We start from the raw sequence: 23,840 nt of genomic DNA, 5'->3' as shown, positions 1-23,840 counted from the left end.
GGAGTAATAATGAGTTGAGCACCAGCAAGAACTGTAAAATAGGTCAGTGGTCAGAACAGATGAGCAATTAAGATCAGAGGGTAAGCCACAATTCAGAACCAAACAGCATGACTAGAGACATGAGGCATGCTAGAGTAGGGGTGGGGAAACGTCTTCAGACTGAGAGTCACATTCTGATCTCAGCAACCTTCTGGAGGCCAAGTGCCTGTGGTTGACAGAGGCAGAGAGAAAAGTAGGTGGAGCAATGAATATAAATTTCACCTTTGTTCAATAGGGTAGTTTCTAAACACACACACACACACACACACACACACACACACACACTCTATCCCTCATCCTAGTAACCAAGAAGGATTACTGGAGTTCAAGTTCTGCTAGATCAGGCCAATGGCCCATTCAGTCCAACATCCCATTCTTACAGTCGACAATCATATGTGCATGGGAAGCCTGCAAGCAGGCCCTACATGCAACAGCACTCTCCCCACCTGTGACTCTCAGCAACTATGATTCAGATACATACTGCAAAAGTGACTCCCCATCACCAGCACACAATCACACTGACTCTATACATCTACTTCTCATGTCAGGTGGGGTAGCCAATGGGTCTCAAACCCTCATGCAAAGATAGACTCAGATTGAGTAGTGGGTCCAACAATCAAGGAGGCGGTTTCTGCACATGCTGTAGAGGGAAGTGAGGGGCAAATGGGGCTTATCAACCTGGGAAGGTAGCCCGTCTAGAAGGAAAATTCTGACCCTAAACCTCAACTGTCTTTTGGGATATCTTCATGAGAAGAAAAGGCTAAACTCTGGAGTAGAGTCCTCAAGACAGCTTGTACTCTTCCACCCAGCAACTCCTGCAGCAAAGCTGGTGTCAAATGTATTGCTAGAGGAAGGCTAAGATGTAAGAGGAAGCCCTTTATAATATCATCCCTGCACCTACTGATAACAAGGTGAGCCTGGGTAGGTGGAGTCATTCCAGAAGGTTCTTTACTTTCTGAGGTAAACGGAAGCCTGCCTTCTGCACTTCAGTTGTTCACTACAAGACGCAGCCCAAAACTAATTCCAACAGCTGTTGGTGGGATGGTAGTTTTTTAACTTCTGGCATCTGGCTTATCTGTCGTATTCCGAACCTGAACTGCTGCACGATGTTAGTCTCCACCCATTTTTCTAGCAGCAACCCTTTCCCTGGAAATAGTGTCAGCCTCCCCCAGCCCCAGTGAACATAGAGGCTCCATTTCCTGTCTCAGGAGACTGGGACACCTGGTTTGTTTTGAAAATCTAGCCAAAAGCTCACCTGGCCTCATTTCTGTCAGTTTGCATTTTTTGGTGATGTGTAAAGATATTTCCTATTGATTCAGGAGGGTTCTGGAAGCTTCTCTGTGTGATACAAGCTGGAGATTTCTAGCTGACAAGCAAGTTTCTATTCTGCCTAGAAACAAGCAGAAGGTTACTGATGTTTTGGGTTATTCCTTCAGAGAAGCTGAACAGCTGGTTTAAACTGGTTCTGTTATCTCTTTCACTCAGGGTTATGCCGACTATAATAATAGGCCAGATGAAGCCTGAGTTTCACTTTCTTTCTGTCTTTCCTTCTGGTGTGTTCTGTACATAGTATCCTTCGTGTTAAAGTTTTAGTCTTATTATAAGTTATTGTAAGTTTAGGTTATGTCTGCTGCAATTGGATTTCTCATGGACAGTGCCAATCCTGAATGTATGGATTTGTGACCATTATGCTCATTTACCTTCAGTAGCAGTAGTAAACTCTGCTGGATGAAATACAATTGCCTCTGGTCTATTTGAGGGGGGGGGGGCGGAATCCTGCAATGTGCTTAAGTTTTCACTCTTAACTATACAGTACGTTGGAGTTCTGCTTTGGATCAATATGAGCAGAATTCTTGAGCAGAATTTCCTGGGGGGGGGGGAGCCTTTCAGAAACATTGTTGGTACTGATGATAAAGGGGGTGAAACAGCCTATAAATGTTTAATATTGATGAACATGTGATGTCTCTCATCAAAAAGCCACAAAATAGAATGTATGTGCTTTGTTGTAGCTTTTTAAAAAAACCTTATTTGTTTTTGCTCGTTATGATGTTAACAGCTATTTAAATGCTGGGAATTTGCATTTTGCTGGTAAGAATGACTAAAGAACCAACAGTACATTTAAATAAATATTAAAAGACTGGAAATTAATCTTCCTAAAGAGCTTACTCACTCAGATTCCCTTAATGCTTTCCATAGCTGTATTTTACACAATGTACATTTTACAGATAAGCGGCTTTTAAATTGAAAAACATGCTCAATAAAGCAATTTTATGAGTACCAGTGGTAATCATTAATATGTATCCAATTGGGCAGAAGTTTTACTCAGCTTTCTTAAGGAATTGTTTTATTCTGGGCAGGGGGAGAAAGTTCAGTTCCTTAAAGCCATTTCCATTTCTCTGACCTACATACCCCGGTAAGGGCCAATCTACAGAATTTGTGGTGAAAAGACGGAAAATATAATTGTGGTTTATTCACTACAAAGTGATGGGAGGTTTTGTAGGGGGGGGCAATCAAAATAAAGGCTGCAGTGTTTGGGATTTCTTGGTTTAGAGAAGAGGTGAGTAAGAGGCAACATGATAAGAGGTCTATAAAATTATGCATGGCACTGGGGCTCTTTTTCAGCCAGAACCTACTAGAACTCAGTTCTGGCCGCTCTCAGGTGGGTGTCATTGCCAGTATAAGAGAACAAGGGAGGCATTCATGGTGAGTTCCAGCACCTCTATTTCTAGAAAAATAGTGCTGCATGGCACAGAGAAAGTGGTAGAGAAAAGGTGGGGCTTTTTTGACACCCTGCTAGTGGAATAGTCTCATTGACTTGCTTCATTGATTTTTTTCTTGCCAAGTGTGGACAGTTTTATGCTTCCAAAGTTTAAATGCTTTATGTTATGCTATTATGTTATTCCTGCATGTTGCTATTTTACTCTTTTCCATGTGTTTTACATCATTTGTATACTAATGATTTAGTGTTTATATGCTGAAGTTCAAGTTCAATAGCTCTCTCTCTCTCTCTCTCTCTCTCTCTCTCTCTCTCTCTCTCTCTCTCTCTCTCTCTCTCTCTCTCTCTCTTGCCTTTTGGAGTTGGCCAGCTGTCCACTGCTGGGTCCTGATCTATGTTCTTGCCCATCCCTGATCTATGGAGAAATCCCGTACTCCAGAAGAGGGGAATCAGCCTATGGACCAAGGCCAGTCAATGTAGACAATGTTAATCCCTTCCCATTGAATCAAATGGAAAAAAAATTAAAAAACAGTGTGTGGTAGTGATTGGAGCATTGGACCTGAAAGATTAAGCATCAAATCCCAATACATCTGTGAAACTTACTGGGTGGCTTTGGGCCACTCACCATCTCCCAGCCCAACCTACCTATGATGGGGAGAATCACAGAAATCACTTTGAGCTTAAGCGTAGTGCTAACACCAAGGTTGCATATTCGATCTCCGTATGGGACAGCTGCAGGGGGTTGAACTAGATGATCCTCAGAGTCCCTTCCAACTCTACAATTCTAGGTGACATCTCTTTGACACAGGAAACGAAGTCTCTTCTGAAATGGGGCAGCTCTTATGTACAAATGTATTAAAATCATTTTAAAAAATTAAAAGATGCACGATAAACTATTAAGACATTTTTGAAGTCTACCAATACACTTCCAAACAGTCAATCTCAGTTCTACCCAGCATGTTCAATGATGGGAGATGAGGGCAGTGTGAAGGGTCGCCACCCTGGTATACACACTGAATTGACTACACATTGCAGATCTGTATTTTATAATCTTCTTGCACTGACCCCTTGTGGCAGGTCTTATTCTGAGGTCTCTTGCCTATCTACTAAGATCAGCAGGTGAACCTCCACAGAAGGGGTGTGGAGCTGAATCTGGCCCTCCAGGCCTCTATATCTGGTGGTCCCCGGACTCCCCCTAGGCCATAGCCTGCTTCACAATCTCCCCAAAGGTTTTTGCCAGGCTGGAATGTGTCCTTGAACTCTGATGGTGCCTTTTGCTTGCCTAGGACAGAGAGGAGGTGTAGAATCCAGCCTATTAAGTAAAAGTAAAAGTTACATTCATATGCACTTTGATCTCATCTGCCTAATAATAATAATAATAATAATAATAATAATAATTTATTATTTATACCCCACCCATCTGGCTGGGTTTCCCCAACCACTATGGTTGAGATTCAATGGCTGTTAAAGAAGCTACCATCAGAAGATCAAAGGGCATTCAGTTTTCTTTAGTTACCCACTCAACAGGTATTACAAACTTAGTTGCACTTATTGTGGCTGTGGCTCAAAGAATAGAGATGCATCTGTCTATATTTCAGGGTTGGGGATCCTCCAAGGCTGTCTATCTGGCCTTCGGGACTTTCCCCAGGTCACACTCTTCATCTGGCTCTGCTTTGTATCGTTTGCCTGGATGGAATGTCTGACCATGACTTTTGCTTGCCCGGATGGAGGATAAAGATGGGCGAGTGAGCATCTGTAGAAACCCATCCACTGTACAAAGGGGAAAATACATACATTCATTGCTCCACCCACTTTTGCCTTTGGCTCCACCCACTTCTTGAATGTAACGCCCAGAAGACAGTCTACATTTTCTGCTGACAGCTAAAAATAAATAATCAAAAGCTGTCCCTGATGCCATATGAAATATTGCTGTAATAAATGTTTGATGTTGCTGCTTAGGTGTATGCTATAAATTGCTGCTGGCACAGCTTGCCTTTCCAGTACTTGTGATGATTACTTTTTGAAGTTTTGATATTATTTCATGCTTGCAAAGCACTAAGCTGCTTAGAAATCATTTTTGTATGAGCAGAACACTGATAAACTGTATTAAAAAATTAAACAACCCATGCCAAATATTTGCTCATTTCTGCAGCGTACTAATAATTGAAGGCAATGTATGTTAATCCCTACATTATATTAACTAATAACTAACACTGCATTAATCATTGATTATTTTACATGATATTGCATTATATACACATTTATATAAATTATAAATACTATATGATTATATCAGGAATGGGGGCCAAATATTTTTCTCCTCTGCCTGCTGTCAGCCAACACAGACCAGTGGAACTACCTACCTGTCAATCATCTAATAATGTCATTGATGGTGTTAGGTGATTGACACCTGTCAACATTCAAAGTAGGACACTGTGGAGCAGCTTTCTTTGAAGACTTGCTCCCATCTCCAGTCAAAGAGGCTCCCTTAACCAATCATCAGTTGATGGTGGGTAAGAGGGAGCCAATTTGAAGTCTCTGCAGAGGTGAAAATGCTCTGAAACCTGCAGCATTTCCCCCTCTGCAGAAAAAGCAGTTTGTATTCAAAGCACTGGGGAAACTGTTCTGAATGCACACTGATTCTTTTAGAAAGTAAAAAAAATGTTCATTTAAGAAATGTAGCTTTTTCTTCTTCATTCCACATGAACTTGCAAAGCTCCTTCTGTAGTGCTTCCTAAACTTACGTGCTTTGCCCCTGGGAATCCTTAGCCCAGGGTTGCCAAGTTCTTTTTGCAGCACTTTCCAAATGCCTGATCATCTCTGTTCAAGGGGCTTTCAATCAAGCCCCATCCTTACCTGCCCCACACCTGACATAATTTATCATGTCAGGTGTAGGACAAAGCTGGATGTGGCTTGACCAAAACTGTGAGGCGGCAGAGGTTCCCTAAACCTGATTGATACCTATTTATTTTCTGAATATTTTTATTGCATTTTAATAACAACAAACAGGTTTCAGAAAAAAATGAAATAAAGAAAAAAATACCTTAAAATAAAGGTTGTCACAACTGCCAATAAAGAGTCAATAATAAAACATACCAAGAGGGGAAGGATGTGCCGTCTATAATTAGAAATGATTCCATGTTCTAAATTAAAACTTGCAAATTTGTAGTTCAAAAAAGATTTTTTTAAAAATAACCTTGGGCTGGACTAAACCCAGACACCCTCAAAGATCCCTGGTACTTAATGCTCTTGAACCAAACTGTTTGTGTGTATAAAATGAAATCAGAACAAATGAAAAATAAGCAACTTCAAGCACTTTGGCCCCTGGACACTATTAGCTGAGGCAAGATTCCACCCCCCCCCCCTTGCCCCACAACCCGAAGGGCTCTTTGCCAAATCTTGGAATACCAATAATCCAGATTATTGGCAGCAAAAGCCTTCTAAAACTTGGCAACTGTTGCACACGCCAATGTCAAAAAATGCAAAATCAGTTCCTCATTGATAAGTTATATTAATTCTTACATGAGAGGTGTGTGGAAGGAAAGTTGAGCAGCTTTGCTTTGTCCCCATTCTCTGCAGTACCATAACTAAATGAAATACAGAGTTAGAGAAGATGTGTTTCCCTTGCCCCACTTTTTACAGGCATAGGCCTACACTTTAAAACTCCATGTCCGAGTGACAAACAGCAATCCAGGTTTTCTGCGTATTGCTCCAATTCTCTCCAGTTCAGAGGTAAAGAGCGAGTTTTTGCATAGAAATCTCAAGAGCAAAGAAAGAAAGAAAGAAGATCACTTGGACATGAAGCTTTAAAGTATGGACTGTGCCTGGAAAGCACAGAGGAAAGGTAAATGTGGACAAACCCTAAATAATCCTACACAGCATTTATACAGCACTAGCATTATCTGAGTTATCTTTGCAACAAGGCTGTAAGGTAGGTCAGTGTTATTATCCCATGGGGTGGGGACCAAGGGTAACTGATTTGGCAAGCTAAGATCATGTCACTGGTAAGATCTGAACCAGGAATTTCTTAGTTCATAGCTACTGTTAACTGGCACTGTCCAGATCCAATAAAATAGCCCTGCACAAGCTGTGACTCACCCAATTAATCATAGCCTATCAGACACTTACTGTGGCCTACCACAGAGTCCTCTGTGACTGGACCTAATGGTCAGGGGTACCTTTACCTTTTTACCAGGTGCTTCACACACAAAAAACCCCTAAACGCTCTCTTAACTTACGGTATCTTTGCTCTCCTAACTTATCTCGCACTTGATGAGTTGTGCTTCCTGGCTGCATCGGTGATTATTAAATTAGGTGATCTTCTATATATTTTTTCTGTTGGCTTAATGGGATGAAATACATTTCCAGGGCAGCGTTTAGTGACAACAGCCTATCATTATATGTAGCCATGAGTTATTATTGCATCATTTTTTTAAAAAATGAAGTTGGCATGGCTGTTTGGAAACTGAGCGGTAGCAACCAGGCTAACTCTCTCTCTTTCTCCCCCCCCCCCCCCATGCCTCTTCATAAGAGCATAAGAAGAGTCTGCTGGATGTAATGCTATTAAGGATCTGGACCCCACAGAGCAGTTTCTTGTGAAGAACGATTGATTGGTAAACCACCTTGGGAGGTGAACAGAGGCCACCTAACAACTCACAGCACTCTTTACAAACTACAGCTCCCATAGTTTGGGGAGCCATCACTGCTTAAAATAGTATCATAGTGCTTTAACAGTATGGTGTGAATGTGGCCTAATACAGGACTATTAATTTCAGTGGGTCCACTGTGAGTACAGCATAGTACAGAATACAATTTGTTAAAAACTTTAGTCACATATTCTTATAGCTAATAATGCCAAGGGTCTTCTTCATCTGGCAGTGAAGAAGCTTAGGAGGGAGAAGCAGACACAGACACACACCTTTGTGGAATATTCTTGTAGAAGACAGATGGATTCACTTTCAATACAAATAAGCTTATTTGAAGCTAAAGGTCGGGTTTTAGTTACCCAGCACTACTGACTGAATGGAAGCCCTCCTTTTAATAAGTGCTAGAGGATTATCTGCAATAAGGCTGCCAAAGTTCACCTTTTGATTCCCTGTAGTACCCTTTGCAAAACAAACATCCTCCCTCCATTTATCTTGGAACTGTGCATCCTCTAGACCGGATCATACATGGACAGGCCTCTCTACTGAGCTCCAGATGACACACTCAAGGGACCTATTGACCTTTGAAGCAAAATTCAAGCACGCGCATGCACACACATAAATGATATTGGAAAGAATTTCATTCTTGTTTTTGGTATTTTCTGAAGGAGACACTCTGCTTATCCAAGACCCATCTGTGAGCCAAATATTAATTTGCAGCCATCTGCCATGGGCAAGTTGCTGCTGATGACAGATAAAAGGATGCTGATAGCACCGCCATGAAGACATTTGCTATCAGCTGAAATTAACGTGAGCTAGAAAAGACTCTGTGGCTTAAAGCGGGGGGTGGGGGTGGATAACTTAAAATTCAAGTAGTAGTTGTCGGAGGCAGCATGCTTCTTAAATACCACTTGCTATGAATCCAAGTGTTGAGAGTGCTGTCTATGGCAGGTTCAGCAACTGGCAAACTAGAAACTATATCTGGCCACTCAAGGGATACCACCCAGATCTCTCACTGCCTCGTTGCTGGCCTTCCAATTAGGAAGTATAGGAACCTGCTGGGATAGATCATGAGTTTATCCAGATCAATATTTGCTACACAAGTGGGCAGTGCTTCTCCAGGGCTTCAGTTTTCCCTAGGCATACCTGGAAATGCTAGGGATTGAACCTTGGACCTCTGGCCCCACCCCTGTGTGTACAAACTAGCCTGCTGTGCAAATATACAAGTTGGATTCTTTGCTCCACCTGCTTTTGCCTAGAAAGTAATGTGGCTCATGGCCTGAAAAAAGATTATCCTCTCCTGCAGTATAAGATTGTTCTATAAATTAGGTATGTGCAGAAAGTTGGTGAACACTGGCCAACTTCAAAGGCAGAAGAAGTAAGAGTATGAGCTTCAGCGTTTATACACTAAAACATTAGCATGCAAACTACGTGAAGCAGCTGGAAAAGCAGGACTAAAAAGAGTAAATTGCAGGAATAAAATAACATAAGCCCTTTAAAGCTTGGTATGATGAAACTGTCTATACTTGGCAGCAACAATCGAATCAAGTAAGTGCCAGGAAAACACTTTTAGGAAGAATATTCCACAAGCAGGGGAAAAGCCCCACCGATAGTAGCAATCCACCTGCCCTCAAAAAGTGACCATGCTTGAAGCAGGTCCATGTAGGAAGCTGCCTTATACCAAGTTGGACTATTTGTCCATCTAGCTCAGTATTGTCCATACTAACTGGCAGCCGTTCTCCATGGTTTCAAACAGGGAACATTCCCAGCCCAAACTGGAGATGCCAGGGATTGAACCTGAGACCTCTGGCATTTGAAACATGTTCTCTACCACTGAGTCACAGCCCTTCCCATGAGAGATGAGAGAGAGGTGGCTAGGACTCAAAAGTTGAAGTCCTCCCCACTATTCACAGAGTCCTCTCCACTATTCACAGAAGATAGACATATTCTCATTGTGTGCTAGACTTACCTTTCTTCCACTCTTTCAAGGCACAGGTCTGCACTTAAAAGTGCCATGTCTGAGCACTTGTGTAGCTTTTTGTGACCCAAGCTTTCCCTGTGGAAACACACTCTTAAGTGCTCAATCAGAGCAAACATCAATTTTGGTTTTCTGTGTGTTGCTATTTGCTCCACACAGGTTTTCACAGGGGAAGCTCCAGAGCTTGTGTCTCCAGCTGTTTTTGGACTACAGTTCCCATCATCCCTGCACCTGCTTGCCAGGGTTGATGGGAGTTGTAGACCAAAAGCAACTGGAGACCCAAGTTTGGGGCACACTGCTCCAGGGCACCCAGAACTTTAAATCGCAGTCCATGTCTGGAAAGAGCAGAAGAAAGGTAACTGCGGGTAAGCCCTAACTCATTATTGTCCACCCTGACTGACATCTGTTCTCCTAGGTTTCAGGCAGAAGCCTCTCCCAGCCCTACTTGGAGATGTTGCACCTGGGACCTTGTGCACAAGGATATTGGAAATTAAAAGTCCCCTCTCCAAAAAAGAAATCTACCATAATGTGAGCCCTGAGGACATTTTTGATGAAGAACCCCTGGAGCTCTCCTCAAATGGCCTTTTGTTCACTCATGGAGCTTCAGATACAAACAAAATTTCTTCTTCCTTTTCTTGTCAAGCACCTCTAATTCAAGCAAAGTGGTGCGCCAGGTTGTTATAGTTACTCTCATGTGAATCATAGCTATTGCAGCAACTTTTTCAGAGAACTGCGTTCAATGTGCCCAAGTGGCAACATGGTACAAAAACAATCATAACATGTTTGGACGAGTTGCCTCAAGCACCAGAGTCACCAAGTTTATCTCTCAGTTTCATGTTTTTCCCAATTTTAATATCAGTTCTCCACATTTCCACACCAGTTTAAATCCTCTCCCGCAAAAAAAGCCTCATGAAAATTCACCAGCGTTTTAGCCCTGATTTCTCCTAACTTACACATTTTTGTATGCAATTTCCAGTAATATAATGCATTTATAATACATGAAACTGCTGGATGGGGTTATCTGGAGGTTTGGAGTATGTTGTCAGTGGTATGCTGATGACACTCAGCTCTATTTCTCCTTTATAACTGCAGGTGAGGCAGTCAATGTCCTCCACCATTGTCTTGCCTCAGTAATGGACTGGATGAGAGCCAACAAACTGAAGCTCAGTCCAGATAAGACTGAGGCACTGCTTGTGGGTGGTTCCCTAGACCAGATGGGTGGGAAGTTGCTTACCCTAGATGGGGTTACACTTCCTCTGAAGGAACAGATTTGTAGCGGGGGGGGGTCCTCCTGGATCCTTTGCTGTCGCTCAAGGCTCAAGTGGCTTCAGTGGTCCAGAGCTTCCATCAGCTTCAGCTGGTGGCTCAGCTACACCCCTATCTGGGTAGGGATAGCCTAACTACAGTACTGTTGTCTATGCTCTGGTAACCTCAAGGTTAGATTATATTATATGTAGGACTGCCTCTGAAGAAGGTTCAGAAACTTCAGCTAGTGCAGAATTCAATGTCCAGGTTGCTCACTGGAGCAGGACAGTTTGAGCATATTACACTGATCCTGGTCCAATTGCACTGGCTACCAATTAGTTTCCGGGCCCAATTCAAAATGCTGGTTTTGACCTATAAAACCTTAAACAGCTCAGAAGCTCAATAACTCAAGGACTGTCTCTTTCCATATGAACCTACCTGGACCCTGAGATCATCTTCTTAGGACCTTCTTTGTATGCCTCCTCCTTGAGGTCTGGAGGGTGGCAACATGATAACGGGCCTTCTCTGCAGTGGCTCCCCATTTGTGGAATGCTCTCCCCAGGGAAGTTCGCCTGGTGCCTTCATTATACACCTTTAGGCACCAGGCAAAAGCGTTCCTTTTTAACCAGGCCTTTGGTTGATTTGATCAACATCCTATGCTCATTTACAATGTGGCTTTTTGGGGGGAGGGGTAGTTATTGGGTTGTTGTTTTTATTTGATTATGTCTTTTGTGGTTTTATATTTTGATTTTATTCTATGAACCGCCCTGAGACCTCTGGGTATAGGGCGGTATATAAATTTAATTAATAAAAAAATGTATGTTACTTTCATAAACACGTTGGTTTTTATGAAAACTTTACTCTAGTATACCCCCCTTTTTGCATGCAATACTTGGCTGGAGAACTGCATTGCAAAATTCAGGTAGAGGTGGAGAAGGTGGAGAAGACTTGATGGCCACATTTGACCACTGGGCCTGAGGTTCCCCACCCCTGGCTGAGTAAATTACAGCAAAAACCTAAGGCATCCTAGCAGTCATGGGACAGAGTGGAGCTCCCTCTATGCTCCCAGAGAAAGGAGTGAACAAGCAGGCAGGTGGGTCTGCCCTTGCTAATCACCCTGTTGTGGGAACGAATAACCTCTCTGCCAGAAGAAGAAGAAGAAGAAGAAGAAGAAGAAGAAGAAGAAGAAGAAGAAGAAGAAGAAGAAGAGGAGTTTGGATATCCCGCTGTATCACTACCCTAAGGGAGACTAACATTCTCCTTTCCCTTCCTCCCCCACAACAAACACTCTGTGAGGTGAGTGGGGCTGAGAGACTCCAAAGAAGTGCGACTAGCCCAAGGTCACCCAGCAGCTGCATGTGGAGGAACGGAGACGCGGACCCGGTTCCCCAGATTATGAGTCTAACCACTACACCACACTGGCTCTCTAGAACCCAGACAGCAGCAATAAGGAAAGGTGGAATACAGATCGGGAGAGGCTTTGGATTCAAATCCTCCCATTTTCTGAACATTTTTTCACAAGGGTTGGTGGTGGTGGTGGTGGTGGAATGCACCAGCCATGGAGGTGGCATGCTTATTTTCCTTCCCATGAGGGGAGGATTTAAATGGCCAAAAATAATAATAAGAGAAATGTATTCCCCTCCTTCTCATGAGCTTGGCTTTTGCAGCTTGGCTCCATGTTAGCTTCTCCCTCCCTCAGTCTCATATAATTGCTCTCCAAGTGTGAAGAAAGTGGACAGTGAGAAGTTTTTCTCCCTCTTGTAATACTAGAACTATCTCCTATGGGAGAGAGTTCCATAGTTTAATTGGGTTTTGTGGTGAAGCCCTTTTTAAAAAAAAAAAAAAAAAACCCTCCCTGGATTTTTCAGTTCGTGAAGCTATCCCACATAACCTTGCAATACTTTACTCTGGTTCACAGCTGTGTGCTTTCACAGAGCCTGCAAGAGATGGCAATAACGATGAGCACCTACTGGGTGTGCAATCTGATTTTCCCTGCTACCAAGTCCTTGTTAGCATAAAGGAGACCTCAGACAGGCTGCACTGTGAGGTAGAAAGGTGTTGCTTTTGATATGTAACCTACTTCAAGGTTGTTATGATGAACTGGCACATGTTTCCTTTGCTTGTTTTGGATTATTTACTACAATTATCAAAATGTCACACACCACAGATCCTGTTAATGAAAAAGAAATGTGCCTTCTGTGTTTAAATAAAGTTAATCCTTCAGTTCTTTGGCACAAAAGTGAGCATGCTTCAGCTGATTCCAAGAAAGGAAACTACTGGTAATAATTTGGGGCAAAATGATGAGCAGGTTGATAGACAGAAGGGGCAGAAATTGGCAAGCATACATTTGCATCCCCTAGTCATGTTGTGCTCATGTAAGACACCCAATGTCCCTTCTCCCACATTTTTAGTCCCATTTGAAACTGGGGTGCATTTTGGCAATTGGGGAGCAGGATGTGGGGGACTTACATACATAATAAAATGCACTGACCTGAATGCAAACATTCCACAGATTATAGAATCATTAGATCACATAAGTGTAGAGATGGAAGAGATGGAAAGAGCCAGGTCCCTGCAATGCACTCCACTCAAACCCCTAGCAATGCAGAAACACAGCTAAAGCATCCCTGACAGATGACCATCCCAACCTCTGCTTAAAAACCTCCAAGGAAGGGTTGTTATTATTATTAAATAAATTTCCATAATGATCTTCATCAGAGGATCACAGGACAGTTTACAAAACAAAAAAAACATGAAAATACATAACATAAAATGAGACACTCTTCTTTTGAAGGATCCATCATTGGGGGTAGGGATGAAGAAAGCTGTCAGCTCTGGTTCTCTCCATTTCTCATTTCCCACCTCCAATCTTAAGTTAACCTCCTTTTGCAATTATTATTAATTTTATAAAAATCCTCATGAAAATTTGTCAGCATAACACACATTTTTGTATCAGTTTTGAGCAATATACAAATTTTCTGCAAAGCAATCTTCCCTAATAAATACATTTGTATGTTGTTTTCACTCATATATGCCTTTTTTTGCACAATTTACCCTAGTATGTATACTTTTGTACACATTGGTTGGTGTGAGAACTGCCCCGCAACATTCTGAGAGGTGTGAATTTTGAAGGATAGCTGTGTTTGAGTTCTCATATAGTTCGAGAAGTGTAAATTAGATAGTTTCTCATTACAGCGCAAACAAAATCCAACTTCTCCCCCACTCCTAAGTGTGATGATGGCTGCTCAGTCTCCTAGGCTTATCTTGCCAGTCTGATCACCACAGGGCTGGGGACAAATACTAGGTGGCTTCTGGGTGTCAGGAATATTGAATGATTTGGACAGTTTGACATTCACAAATTGTTCCCATTTGGAAGTGCCTAAGGGAACTGTGCTCCATAGGTTTAGACCTCAGATTTTAAATACTGTAACAACAACAATGTTGCATACTGGCGGGGGGGTTAATATGTGAATGTGACTAATAGGTGTTTTGAGTCACATTATCACAAAGAGATAATGAGTGGTTTGGCTGTGACTCCTTTTCCAGCATTCAGTTATGTTGCAGGTTATTACCTAAAAGACCCAACATTGCTTCCCAGCTGTATCGTTCAATGCAGGGGCAGACTTCTGTAATCTTTTACAATTTGGGACCCTGTGCCCCAAATGGATCTTATTGATTATGTATCTTCTCAATTTTGTACCCCCTTGGCTCGATGCCCTAGGTGGGGGAACTGCCTACACCACCCTAAATCCATCACTGCTCAGTGACATTGTGGCTTGCACCAAACTTGTCATCTAGCCTGAGGGCCCTGACTACATGGACATCAGAAGCTGCCTTATACCAAGTCATAGAATCTTAGAATCATGGAGTTGGAAGGGACCCTGAGGATCATCTAGTCCAACCCCCTACAATGCAGGAATATACAGCTGTCCCATAAGGGGATCAAACCTGCATTACTGGCATTATCAGAACCATGCTCTAATCAACTGAGCTATCCAATACACTTGGTCCATCCAGCTCATTGTTGTTATAGATCTAAGGGGTAAAAGGTAAAGGGACCCCTGACCATTAGGTCCAGTCACGGACAACTCTGGGGTTGTGGCGCTCATCTTGCTTTATTGGCCAAGGGAGCCGGCGTACAGATTCCGGGTCATGTGGCCAGCATGACTAAGCCGCTTCTGGCAAACCAGGAAACGCCGTTTACCTTGCCGCCGGAGCGGTACCTATTTATCTACTTGCACTTTGACGTGCTTTCAAACTGCTAGGTGGGCAGATTTAAGGGGTAGACTCCCATAAATCCTAGAAATTAGTAAATTCTAGAATTCTGTTTATTTGGGATATGACGGGAGAATGCAAGCTGAAGAGGAAGTCCTGGGCTAGCTTATGCAAAACAACCTGGCTGAGCTAGGGCCATCAAAGAACAACAGAGGGCCATTCGCAATACAAGAGAACCCCCTCCCCCCTGCCCTGAGGTGTGAACAGAGACAGGGGTTTGAAAGGTTGCCAGGGTAACTGTGTGCTTGAGGGAGTCTGGGAACAAAGGGTTTCTAGGTGGAAGAAAGAGGAGTAGGAAGAGCTGAGATTCATCTTGGGCAGGCTGGCTGAAGGCTGCCTGCGCTGCTGTGGGGTACAAGCCATGCTGTAAGATCTGGACTCCCTCCATGCTGACTGAAGGTGTAAATAAATGAATAAACCATATTTCTTAAAGCTACAACAGTCTCGGCACAGTGTATTTCATTCTCCAAAGGGACACAAACCCCATGTGGGTGTCTGGGATCCCATGGGTTCATGCCACTGCTCAACATAGAGAAGGGCAGGCACCCGACTGTTGTAACAATATCAAGAGACTTAAACATGCTTCAGTCCATTTGCTTGTTCACATTTGTATGCCAGGCTCCCACCAACCTCTGCTGCAATTGCCTAGTTGTTGCAAGGAATCCTGATTTCTTCCCTGAAGGAAGTTATTCTGTGGTGAGGAAATGGCAGGTTTTCGGCACTTAAAATGATGAGGAAATGCATTTCTCCCCAGGGCTGGCTCAAGGTATTTTGCTATCTAGCTGAGGAAAAAAATCACTGCACACACACCATTGTTGTAGTAAACCGGTAGGGTAGAGTGTGGAAGAAGGAAAGCGAGAATCATATAGAGGAATGGATCTTAAAAGCTTATGTGTTACTTACTAAAGCACATCTTCCTGCTCTGCTTTTGTAAAACACTGCATTAAATATTTACACATATCCATTTCCCCTACAAATACTACCTTTCAACAGTAAGTTGGATGATCTGCAACAGAATTGTAATTCAACTGGAAAAATAAAGCATTGTTATCTTCTTCTTTAAAAAATGTGAAGCCTAAATAAATGTGCCTCTTTCCATTTGGCTCTGCTTCTGTGCCAAATCTCTGGCATTAAAAAAATGTAGCAGGTGACAGTTTCCTTTATATTTACGTCCATGCCAGGAAAAGGCCTAACTTTCTGCAAGGCCAGCTGCTGGCACAGAGGCATGGTCTATAGGAGAAGGGATAGCCCTAAGCCTGTGGGAGTTTTCTTCTAACACATGTACTGCATTGTGAACAGTATTATTACGATCCAATCAAGCGGCTTGACACTGCAGTCTTAAGGCTAATCCACACTTCCACTTGTCCTATGCCTGGAAACATGGGTCTGAATGGTTTCCTTTCCTTTCCCTTAATAATGTTTTTATTGGTTTCCCACTTGCCTTGTGCTCTCCAGGCACTGGTCTGAGTGGTTTTCTGTTTGCCCTGCAACTTTCCCTAAGAAAACCTGCTCCTTAGCCCTGAATTGGAGCAAACATCAGTCCACTGAAAACCTGATTGATGTTTACTCCAGTTCAGAGGTAAAGAGAAGGTTTCCCAAGGGGAAAGCGGTGGGACAAGCAAAAGTCTTGGTGAGCCCTTAGGCAGCAAATACTAGGATGCTAAATTCCACTCCACTGCATGGGGGAGGGACACAGCTCGGTCGTAGACATCAGTGCTACATGAAGAAGGTTCCAGGTTCTTTTGAGAAGCACTTTCAAAGTGCTGTGCGAGATATTGCTTTTAAATGGATTTTGCAAGGCCCAGCAGTTGGGAGATAGTGCTTTGAAAACGGGCTCAGCAAGGCTGGACTATCTTGCAGTGCCTCTGCAAGCTCTGTTTCAGCTGAGCCACCTTCATACTTCCTGTGCAATCTGCTACTGTATATGATATTAAATGAAGGACAGGGTGGGTGTGTTTTGGCCTAAATGGGGAAGGGGCTTGAAGGCCTGATTTGGTCCATGGACCAGAGGTTTCCCCACCTGTGGCCTAAGAAGAGTGTGATTCCACCCCCACCTAAAATTCTAATGCTGTCCTTTTTACATTACATCAGGAAAACCATCCCAGCTGTTGAACACTCCAGAAGCAGCCTCCCATGCTCCTCATTTGCTTTCACCTGGAAATGCTGTATCTGCAATACCTGAGAGTTGGACAGCTTTATTTCACATTAAAAGGAGGTACAGGAAGCCAGACAAATGTTTCACTAAAGAAAGTTAAAAGGAGATCCCTCAGCTTCAAGCCCTACATCCTTAAATCTATCATAAATTTAACCTCTCTCTACCTGGATTTTGGGACAATTTATTTTTCCCCCTCCCTCAAGAATAGTTGAAAACCGCTTGACTCAAAATATCCAGTGCTGATCCTAAATTCACTTAAACTAAGTAGAAACAACTGCCTTAATATTTGGGGAGAATTTCTTTCTCCACCCCAATAAAGCTGCAGAAAATTAAGGCTCCATTTTCACAAAGGAACAATATTTTCAGGAAACTGGTGTGATGGGTCTTGGCCCAGTTTTCATAGAATTATCTTAGGATTCTCCTCCATTCAATTTAGACAAACAATTGTATGCAGCATCTCTTTTCATTCTTGACATACCTGTTTCTCCCCACTTGGCTTTCTATAGTTCAGAAGAAGCTCCACAGCCCCCACCACTTCTTTCCTTATTGCATACAAGAGAGCATCACCCACGTAGACACTGTGGCTCAGTAGCATCTCCATAATCTCCAGGTTTTCATTCTCTATGGCTATTAAAAGGGCACTGCGTCCAAGAGGGTCCATGCAGTTAATGTTGATGTTGTAGTAGATTTCAGCCTCCTCCAAGGCATGCTTCACACTGGCATAATCCCCCTTTTCCACAGCATTGAGGTAGGCCTTCTCCTCCAATGACAGTTCTGCTTCTGCCCGCACAATCTGCAAGGGGATCCGGTCTCTGTAGGGCGAGTAGTTCACCTTTTTGTAGTACAGCTGAGCCATAGTTCATAGCAACTGGGTGACCTGGGAGGGGGGGGAGAGAAAGAGAGCAGTTCTTTCAAAATTTGTTACTTGGGTATGATCTTGTGCAGGAACAAAGAGATCAGCATTATACTGAGTCAGACCATTGGTCCATCTAGCTCAATGTCGCCTACAACTACCAGCCCTACCTGGAGATGTCAGGGATTGAATATGACATCAGATGCTTTACCACTGAGCTACAACTCAGTATGTGTGTGTGCCCCATACTGCACATTCACCCCCTTGATTTGCAGTGGAAGAGGAGAGGGGAGGTTCTTCGTGTGTACAACTAATAATTCTGAGCCAGTGTGGTACATTGATTGAAGCAAGGGTAGCAAATCTGTGGCTCCCTAAAAATTGTTGGACCTCAAGTCCCACCAGCCCCCGACTAGCATGTCCAATGGTCAGGGAGGATGAGAGATGAAGTCCAACAGCATTGGAGAGTTAGAGGTTTCCCTTCACTGGGCTAGAGTTTGGGGCATCACTTGGGGGAACCCAAGTTAAAATTCCTGCTCAGCCACAAAACTAATAGGCATACGATTGGCCATAATTGGCCATAGTAAGTCAGCACATTGGTACATATGCCCCAGTGCCACCAACTTTGACTGGCAGCACTCCCCAAGATCTCAGGTAAAAGTCAAATGGAGATGCAAGGCATTGAATCTGGGACTCTCTGTGTGGCTAACTACTGTGACCCACCAGACATGGCTGGACTCCAGTCTCCATCAGCCACAGCATGGGCCAAGGTTCAGGAAGAATGGGAGCCATAGCCCCACAACAACATTTGGAGGTCTACAGGCTAGCCACCCCTCCTCTATTTACAGAACATGTGCCCTGCCACTGAGCTATGGGGCCATGCATACACCAACATGATATGATTAACATTATATTAACATAGACACTTATGTAACTATTTTAGCTGTTCCAGGGACCAGGTAGATGGTGATGGTGATGATGATGGTGATGATGATGATTTAATAAGTCAAAAGCAGTAGTCAAAACCAGGCTCAGTAGCTTATTGGCAGCTGGTTTTTACATGAGAACAGCCCAGCCCTACTCCCAGAGGTACGATTCATTCTTGATGGAATGTCATCAAATCCTATTGCTTTTGGGTGATGGGCTCCTTTCTATTCAAAGTGCACTGTAGCAAGAAGGCCCCCTGTGCTAGCCATCCCAGGATCCACAGGACTGTTGTTTCTAGAGATGACTAATGTAGAGTCCTGATCCAATCTGGCTCATTATATGCTCAGAACAAATCAAGTGAGCCCAACTTTGCAGTCAGAGTGCTGCAGACTCCTACTCCCATGATGAGTGTAATGTGGGTAAATTGTGCATAAGCCCAGTGCCTCTGGTTTTAGAGCAGCTGGGGCAGATCCTCCTCCTGAGCAAGCCAGATACAGGTGCACAGTAATGGGCACTAATGACTTCAGAGTTCCATGTTCTGGCACAGTCCGCCTCTAATGAGCAAACGTTTCTTCTGTTACTTTTTCCCAGAAGAACCGGATTTGACTTTTCCCCAGTGTGCTCTGTGTGACCTTGCAATCATTTTATTTGCATTCTGACACGTTTAATTATTTTTAGTGCAACCTTCTCTCTTTTCTCAATTTATAAATAAACCTGAAGATGGCTTGAGTGTACAAAAAAAAAGGAAAAGGAAAAGCTTCACTGGCTCCCCATGGCCTCCCTACTGAAATAAGCTCTTCCCTTGAGCAAAAAGCTGAAAATTGAATTTCAATTCTAAGTATCCATTAGGTCCCCTGGGGAATGAAAGGTCCCCAACCAACAAGCAAGATAGACTGTACAATGGAAGGAAGACGGGTGGAGGGAATCATTACCTCCAGGGAGTATTGAGTTAAGTCCTTAAGTACCATGGTTATTTCCTTTAAGTTGTGGCCAAACCAAATGGAATATCATACCGGTAGATCCTTCTAAACAAATCCAGCTGTGGCAAAGCAGAATTGCTCTTTGCTGGTGCCCTTGGAATATGCTTTCTCATTTTTGTTTTCCACTAGGTGGTAAGATAAGTGTTTGCAGGAAGAAATGACAGAGGAAAAATGGCTCTAGGGACACTGAAGTTGAGACCACTCTCTCACATTCATGCCACCAATGAGATCATTGTCACCAGTCAACATCTGAAATCAGATCAGTGTTCCATGTTATCACAATCCTGCACTGTATAAAGATAGTTGCTGCAGAGCCAGTCCAATTCCTGAAGAAACAAACTGCCATTTCAGGCAGGGCATGAGATGGCCATGAGCTCTACTTTGCAGACAGTCCTCTGTTTCAGGAATGTGGCTGGGGGCTCCCCTATTTGGCCCTCAGAACACTCCGCAGGCCATCTGAGCTCTGTGCTCTCCTTAAGTGCAGTTGCCTGACTGAAAAGTGTCATTGAACTGTGATAATGCTTCTTGCTTGCCCAGATGCAAGATGCAGAGATGGGAGTGAGTGTGTTTCATGTGTGTGCATGTGATAGGAAACACTGACTTTCACATGACTGCAACGTATACCCAAAGATAAGTTGCATCCATTGCCCCAATTACCAGTGGCATACGCCCCTTGAAGTGATTGTGGCCCTTAGGATGAAAAAGGTAGGATTGCCATATTTCAAACAGTGAAAATCCAGGCAGAAAAGTTGTTGAGGTTTTTGGGCAAAATTGCAAAAAAAATGCTGTTTTTGAGCTATTTGGGTGGGGAAATGGCATTGCCAACTGTTATGTACTGAGCTGAATCCTAGAACAATAGGATTCAGAATCAGCGGGAGCTACCCAATCCTACTCCAGGTGGAAGTGAATCCGCAACCTGATTGGCCTGCTGGAGCAGCCAATCAGGCTGCAGGCAGAAGTCAATCCACAATATAATTGGCCCACAGGTGTAGCCCTGAAGTAGCCAATCACGCAAGGCCCATTGTGTAAATAATGTATATAAGCAGATGGTTTTGGGAAAAGAGCCATTCGTCTTCTCTTCTTCACCTTGATGAATATGAGCTGAATAAAGAGCATGAAATTCACTCTCGACTCCGAGTATATTTCACCAACGTAGGCTGCCATACACCTGGATTTTCCTGGACTTTCCCCAATTTTCCACCCAGACACTCCTGCTGACTGCAGTATTCCAGATGTATCCAGGAAAATTTGGATATATGGCAACCCTAGAAAAAGGTCCTCTTGCCTTGCTCTATATCAGCATTTCCCAAACTTGGGTCTCCAGCTGTTTTGGGACTACAGTTGCCCTCATTGCTGACCACTGGTCCTGCTAGCTAAGGATGATGGCAGTTGTAGTCCAAAAACAACTGGAGTCCCAAGTCTGGGAAACTCTTTTCAATATTATGGAGCCCTGTAATAGACAGTCTGCCTGGTCCAACCCTGTTAACAGACGGAATGGGAAATGAAACTGAACTAAAGCAACAGCTTCTCCCCATGAAGCACCATAACTAAACTGTATAGTGTTGCAGAACACACACACACACACACACACACACACAAACACACACACACTTCCTGTTAGAGATACTCGATATAATATCTTCATTCATTCATTTCATAAATTTATACACCACTTGATTGTAAAAACAAACAAACAAACAAACCTCAAAGCAGTTTACAAAAAGATGAAAAAACAATTAACAACCCTACTTTTTAAAGATACGAAAGCTGAAATATTGAAACAGATTAAAATTACCACAATCATAAAAGGATATCATGTGGAGGTTCAACTCGAATGCCGCTGGAGATACATGAACCTCCCAAAGTCTGAACTCAAAGGGGTGAGCCTTTGTTCTCACAAAAAGCTCAACAACTTTGTGCCATCTCTCCCCCCCCCATTTTCTTAAAGTCATGTCCCCCAAAATAGGGGACATCCTTATACACGGAAAGTTATGGTACTTGCCACAGGTTCACAGGAGTAAGATGCAACCTTCCCCCTGAGGCAGTCATCAGTGAATCTCAACCATAGGGCAGACAATATCAAAGGGCATATTTGGCCCAGGTGGCACAGCAAAAAAGACAAGCCTCATGCAAGTTAAAGCAAACTCACTCACACACACACACCAGGGGCAGATTTAGGACTGTGTGAGCACGCACTGGGTACAGTCCAGTAAAGTGAGGCACTGGGCTTTGGGAAGGAGGTATGAGGCTCTGATAGGGTATGATAGAGTCCTCCCGCTTCCTTCCCAAAGCCTAGTTAGCACATTCCCATGCTGCTTTGGGAAGGGAGCATGAGGGGGGGGGCGGCAAATTTTGGGCTCGGTCAGGATGCCATAATACCCAACTCTGCCACTGCACACTCACACACATGTGGTCTGGCCCAATTGATCTAGAAGGGCAAATGCTTTCTGCCAAAAGTGGTGGTGGTAACTGATGGCTTTAAATAGTAGTCAGACAAATCTATGGAGCAGGGTAGGTCTAGCAGTAAGAAGACAGAGCCTCCAGGTGGCATATCTCTGAATGTCAGATGTTAACCAAATTCAGGTGAGCTTCCCTGAAGCATGTAACTGGCCACTTCTGTAGATAAGATAGGCCTATGATCTGATTTGATGGGGCTCTTCTCTTCTCCTTAAATCCACAAAAACAGCACTGCTTATACATTCTTGCTTAACTAGAAGCACTTGAGGAGTCTCACTGAATCAGAAGGGGCACAATTTGTCCAATGAATTTCTTTGCTGTGAATTATTCATTCATCTCTGCAAAATAGCCTGCGGCTGCTCTCTCTCTCTCCCCTACGAGTCGCTGATGCTAGGTGGAAACAGTCACATGCAATGTCCAAGATACTCTCTTTCCTGAAAGTCTTCACATTAAGGAACTTATGCAAGCTGCTAGTTGACATATCTGATCAGAAATGGCTGCTCTAGACTAGACAATGAGGGATTTGCAGACAGACATTTTAATCTAACTTTAGCCTTCATCTAAAATATTCCTGTAAAGAGTAAGCATCTTACACAATGCTGTAGATACAGACTCCTATTTTTTTTAACTTAAATGAACACCAGCATGTTGAAAAGAGAATAATGATGAATTTGGTCTGTAGATGTCATTTGACTATTGGAAATTAAGAGGCATCATCCCCTCTTCATCATTACCCTAAAATCCAGGCATGCAACCAAAGTGGTTTAAAACTATTCAAATTTTCAAACAAATAAATCCAGAAAGAAAAATGGTACTCAGCAGCTTTACAATAAAGGGGAGGGGGGAACCAACAGTGAAAGGATCCATATTGTATAATTATCTCAATTTCTCTCGGTTGTATGCCCAGTGGATACAGGCGTGTCTTAGCCATAGAGGTAACCTTAAGAAGCCCCTGAGTGGATACATTCTCCTTGCTGACTTTAATTGGGTTGCATCTACATATTTTATAGTTTGCATTTCTGAGTTTCTTAAAATATATGCACTCTGGCCCACATCTCCATGTTAATGCCAGCATGCATTTATACCATCCAGGGCTTCAACCCATAGTGGGCCCAGCATTCAGCTCCATCAGATGTCTACAAGTTCCAACGTCATGAAAGAGGGAGAAAAAAACTTTTCTCTAAACACCTTCTCCAGGCCACGCATAATCTTACAAACTCCTACAGTATTATTTTACCTCTTACTTGTATTTTCTCTAAACTAAAACAAAAAATCTCAAATGCTGCTACTTTCTAAATAGGGGGTTCACTCCACCCTCTTGATCCTTTTTAAAAAGCTTTTTAAAAGATTTAATCTTCTTAAAAATAAAAAAGAACTGTGTAACCGGAGTTTATAGGTTGATTTTATTTAGGATATGTTAAGCCAAATAAATACAAAGCGGTTGAAGACCATTAGGAGCAAATGCTACCCACCCCCACCCCCAAACACTTGCTGCAAATTATTCTATGGACTCTCTCATTTGTTGTAATTATGCTTTTCAAACCCTTTTTTTTCTGCAGTTGCGTCTTCCTGCAA

At 43.1% G+C, this 23,840-nt stretch overlaps 1 protein-coding gene across 1 annotated transcript in view; it reads right to left on the bottom strand.

Moving 5' to 3' along the window:
- Positions 1-23,840, bottom strand: part of TRPC5 (transient receptor potential cation channel subfamily C member 5) — a 167,827-nt gene that overhangs the window by 104,482 nt on the left and 39,505 nt on the right. The window contains exon 2 of the mRNA XM_035112475.2: positions 17,530-17,928. Coding sequence (XP_034968366.1) covers positions 17,530-17,907 — 378 coding nt within the window. The 5' untranslated portion in view covers positions 17,908-17,928. The remainder of the gene's footprint in view (positions 1-17,529; positions 17,929-23,840) is intronic.

The sequence above is a fragment of the Zootoca vivipara genome, chromosome Z, assembly GCF_963506605.1.
Source record: "Zootoca vivipara chromosome Z, rZooViv1.1, whole genome shotgun sequence".
Classification (NCBI taxonomy): domain Eukaryota; kingdom Metazoa; phylum Chordata; class Lepidosauria; order Squamata; family Lacertidae; genus Zootoca; species Zootoca vivipara.
The sequence above is the reverse complement of the archived record's forward strand: the minus strand, read 5'-3'. Positions and strand labels throughout refer to the sequence as shown.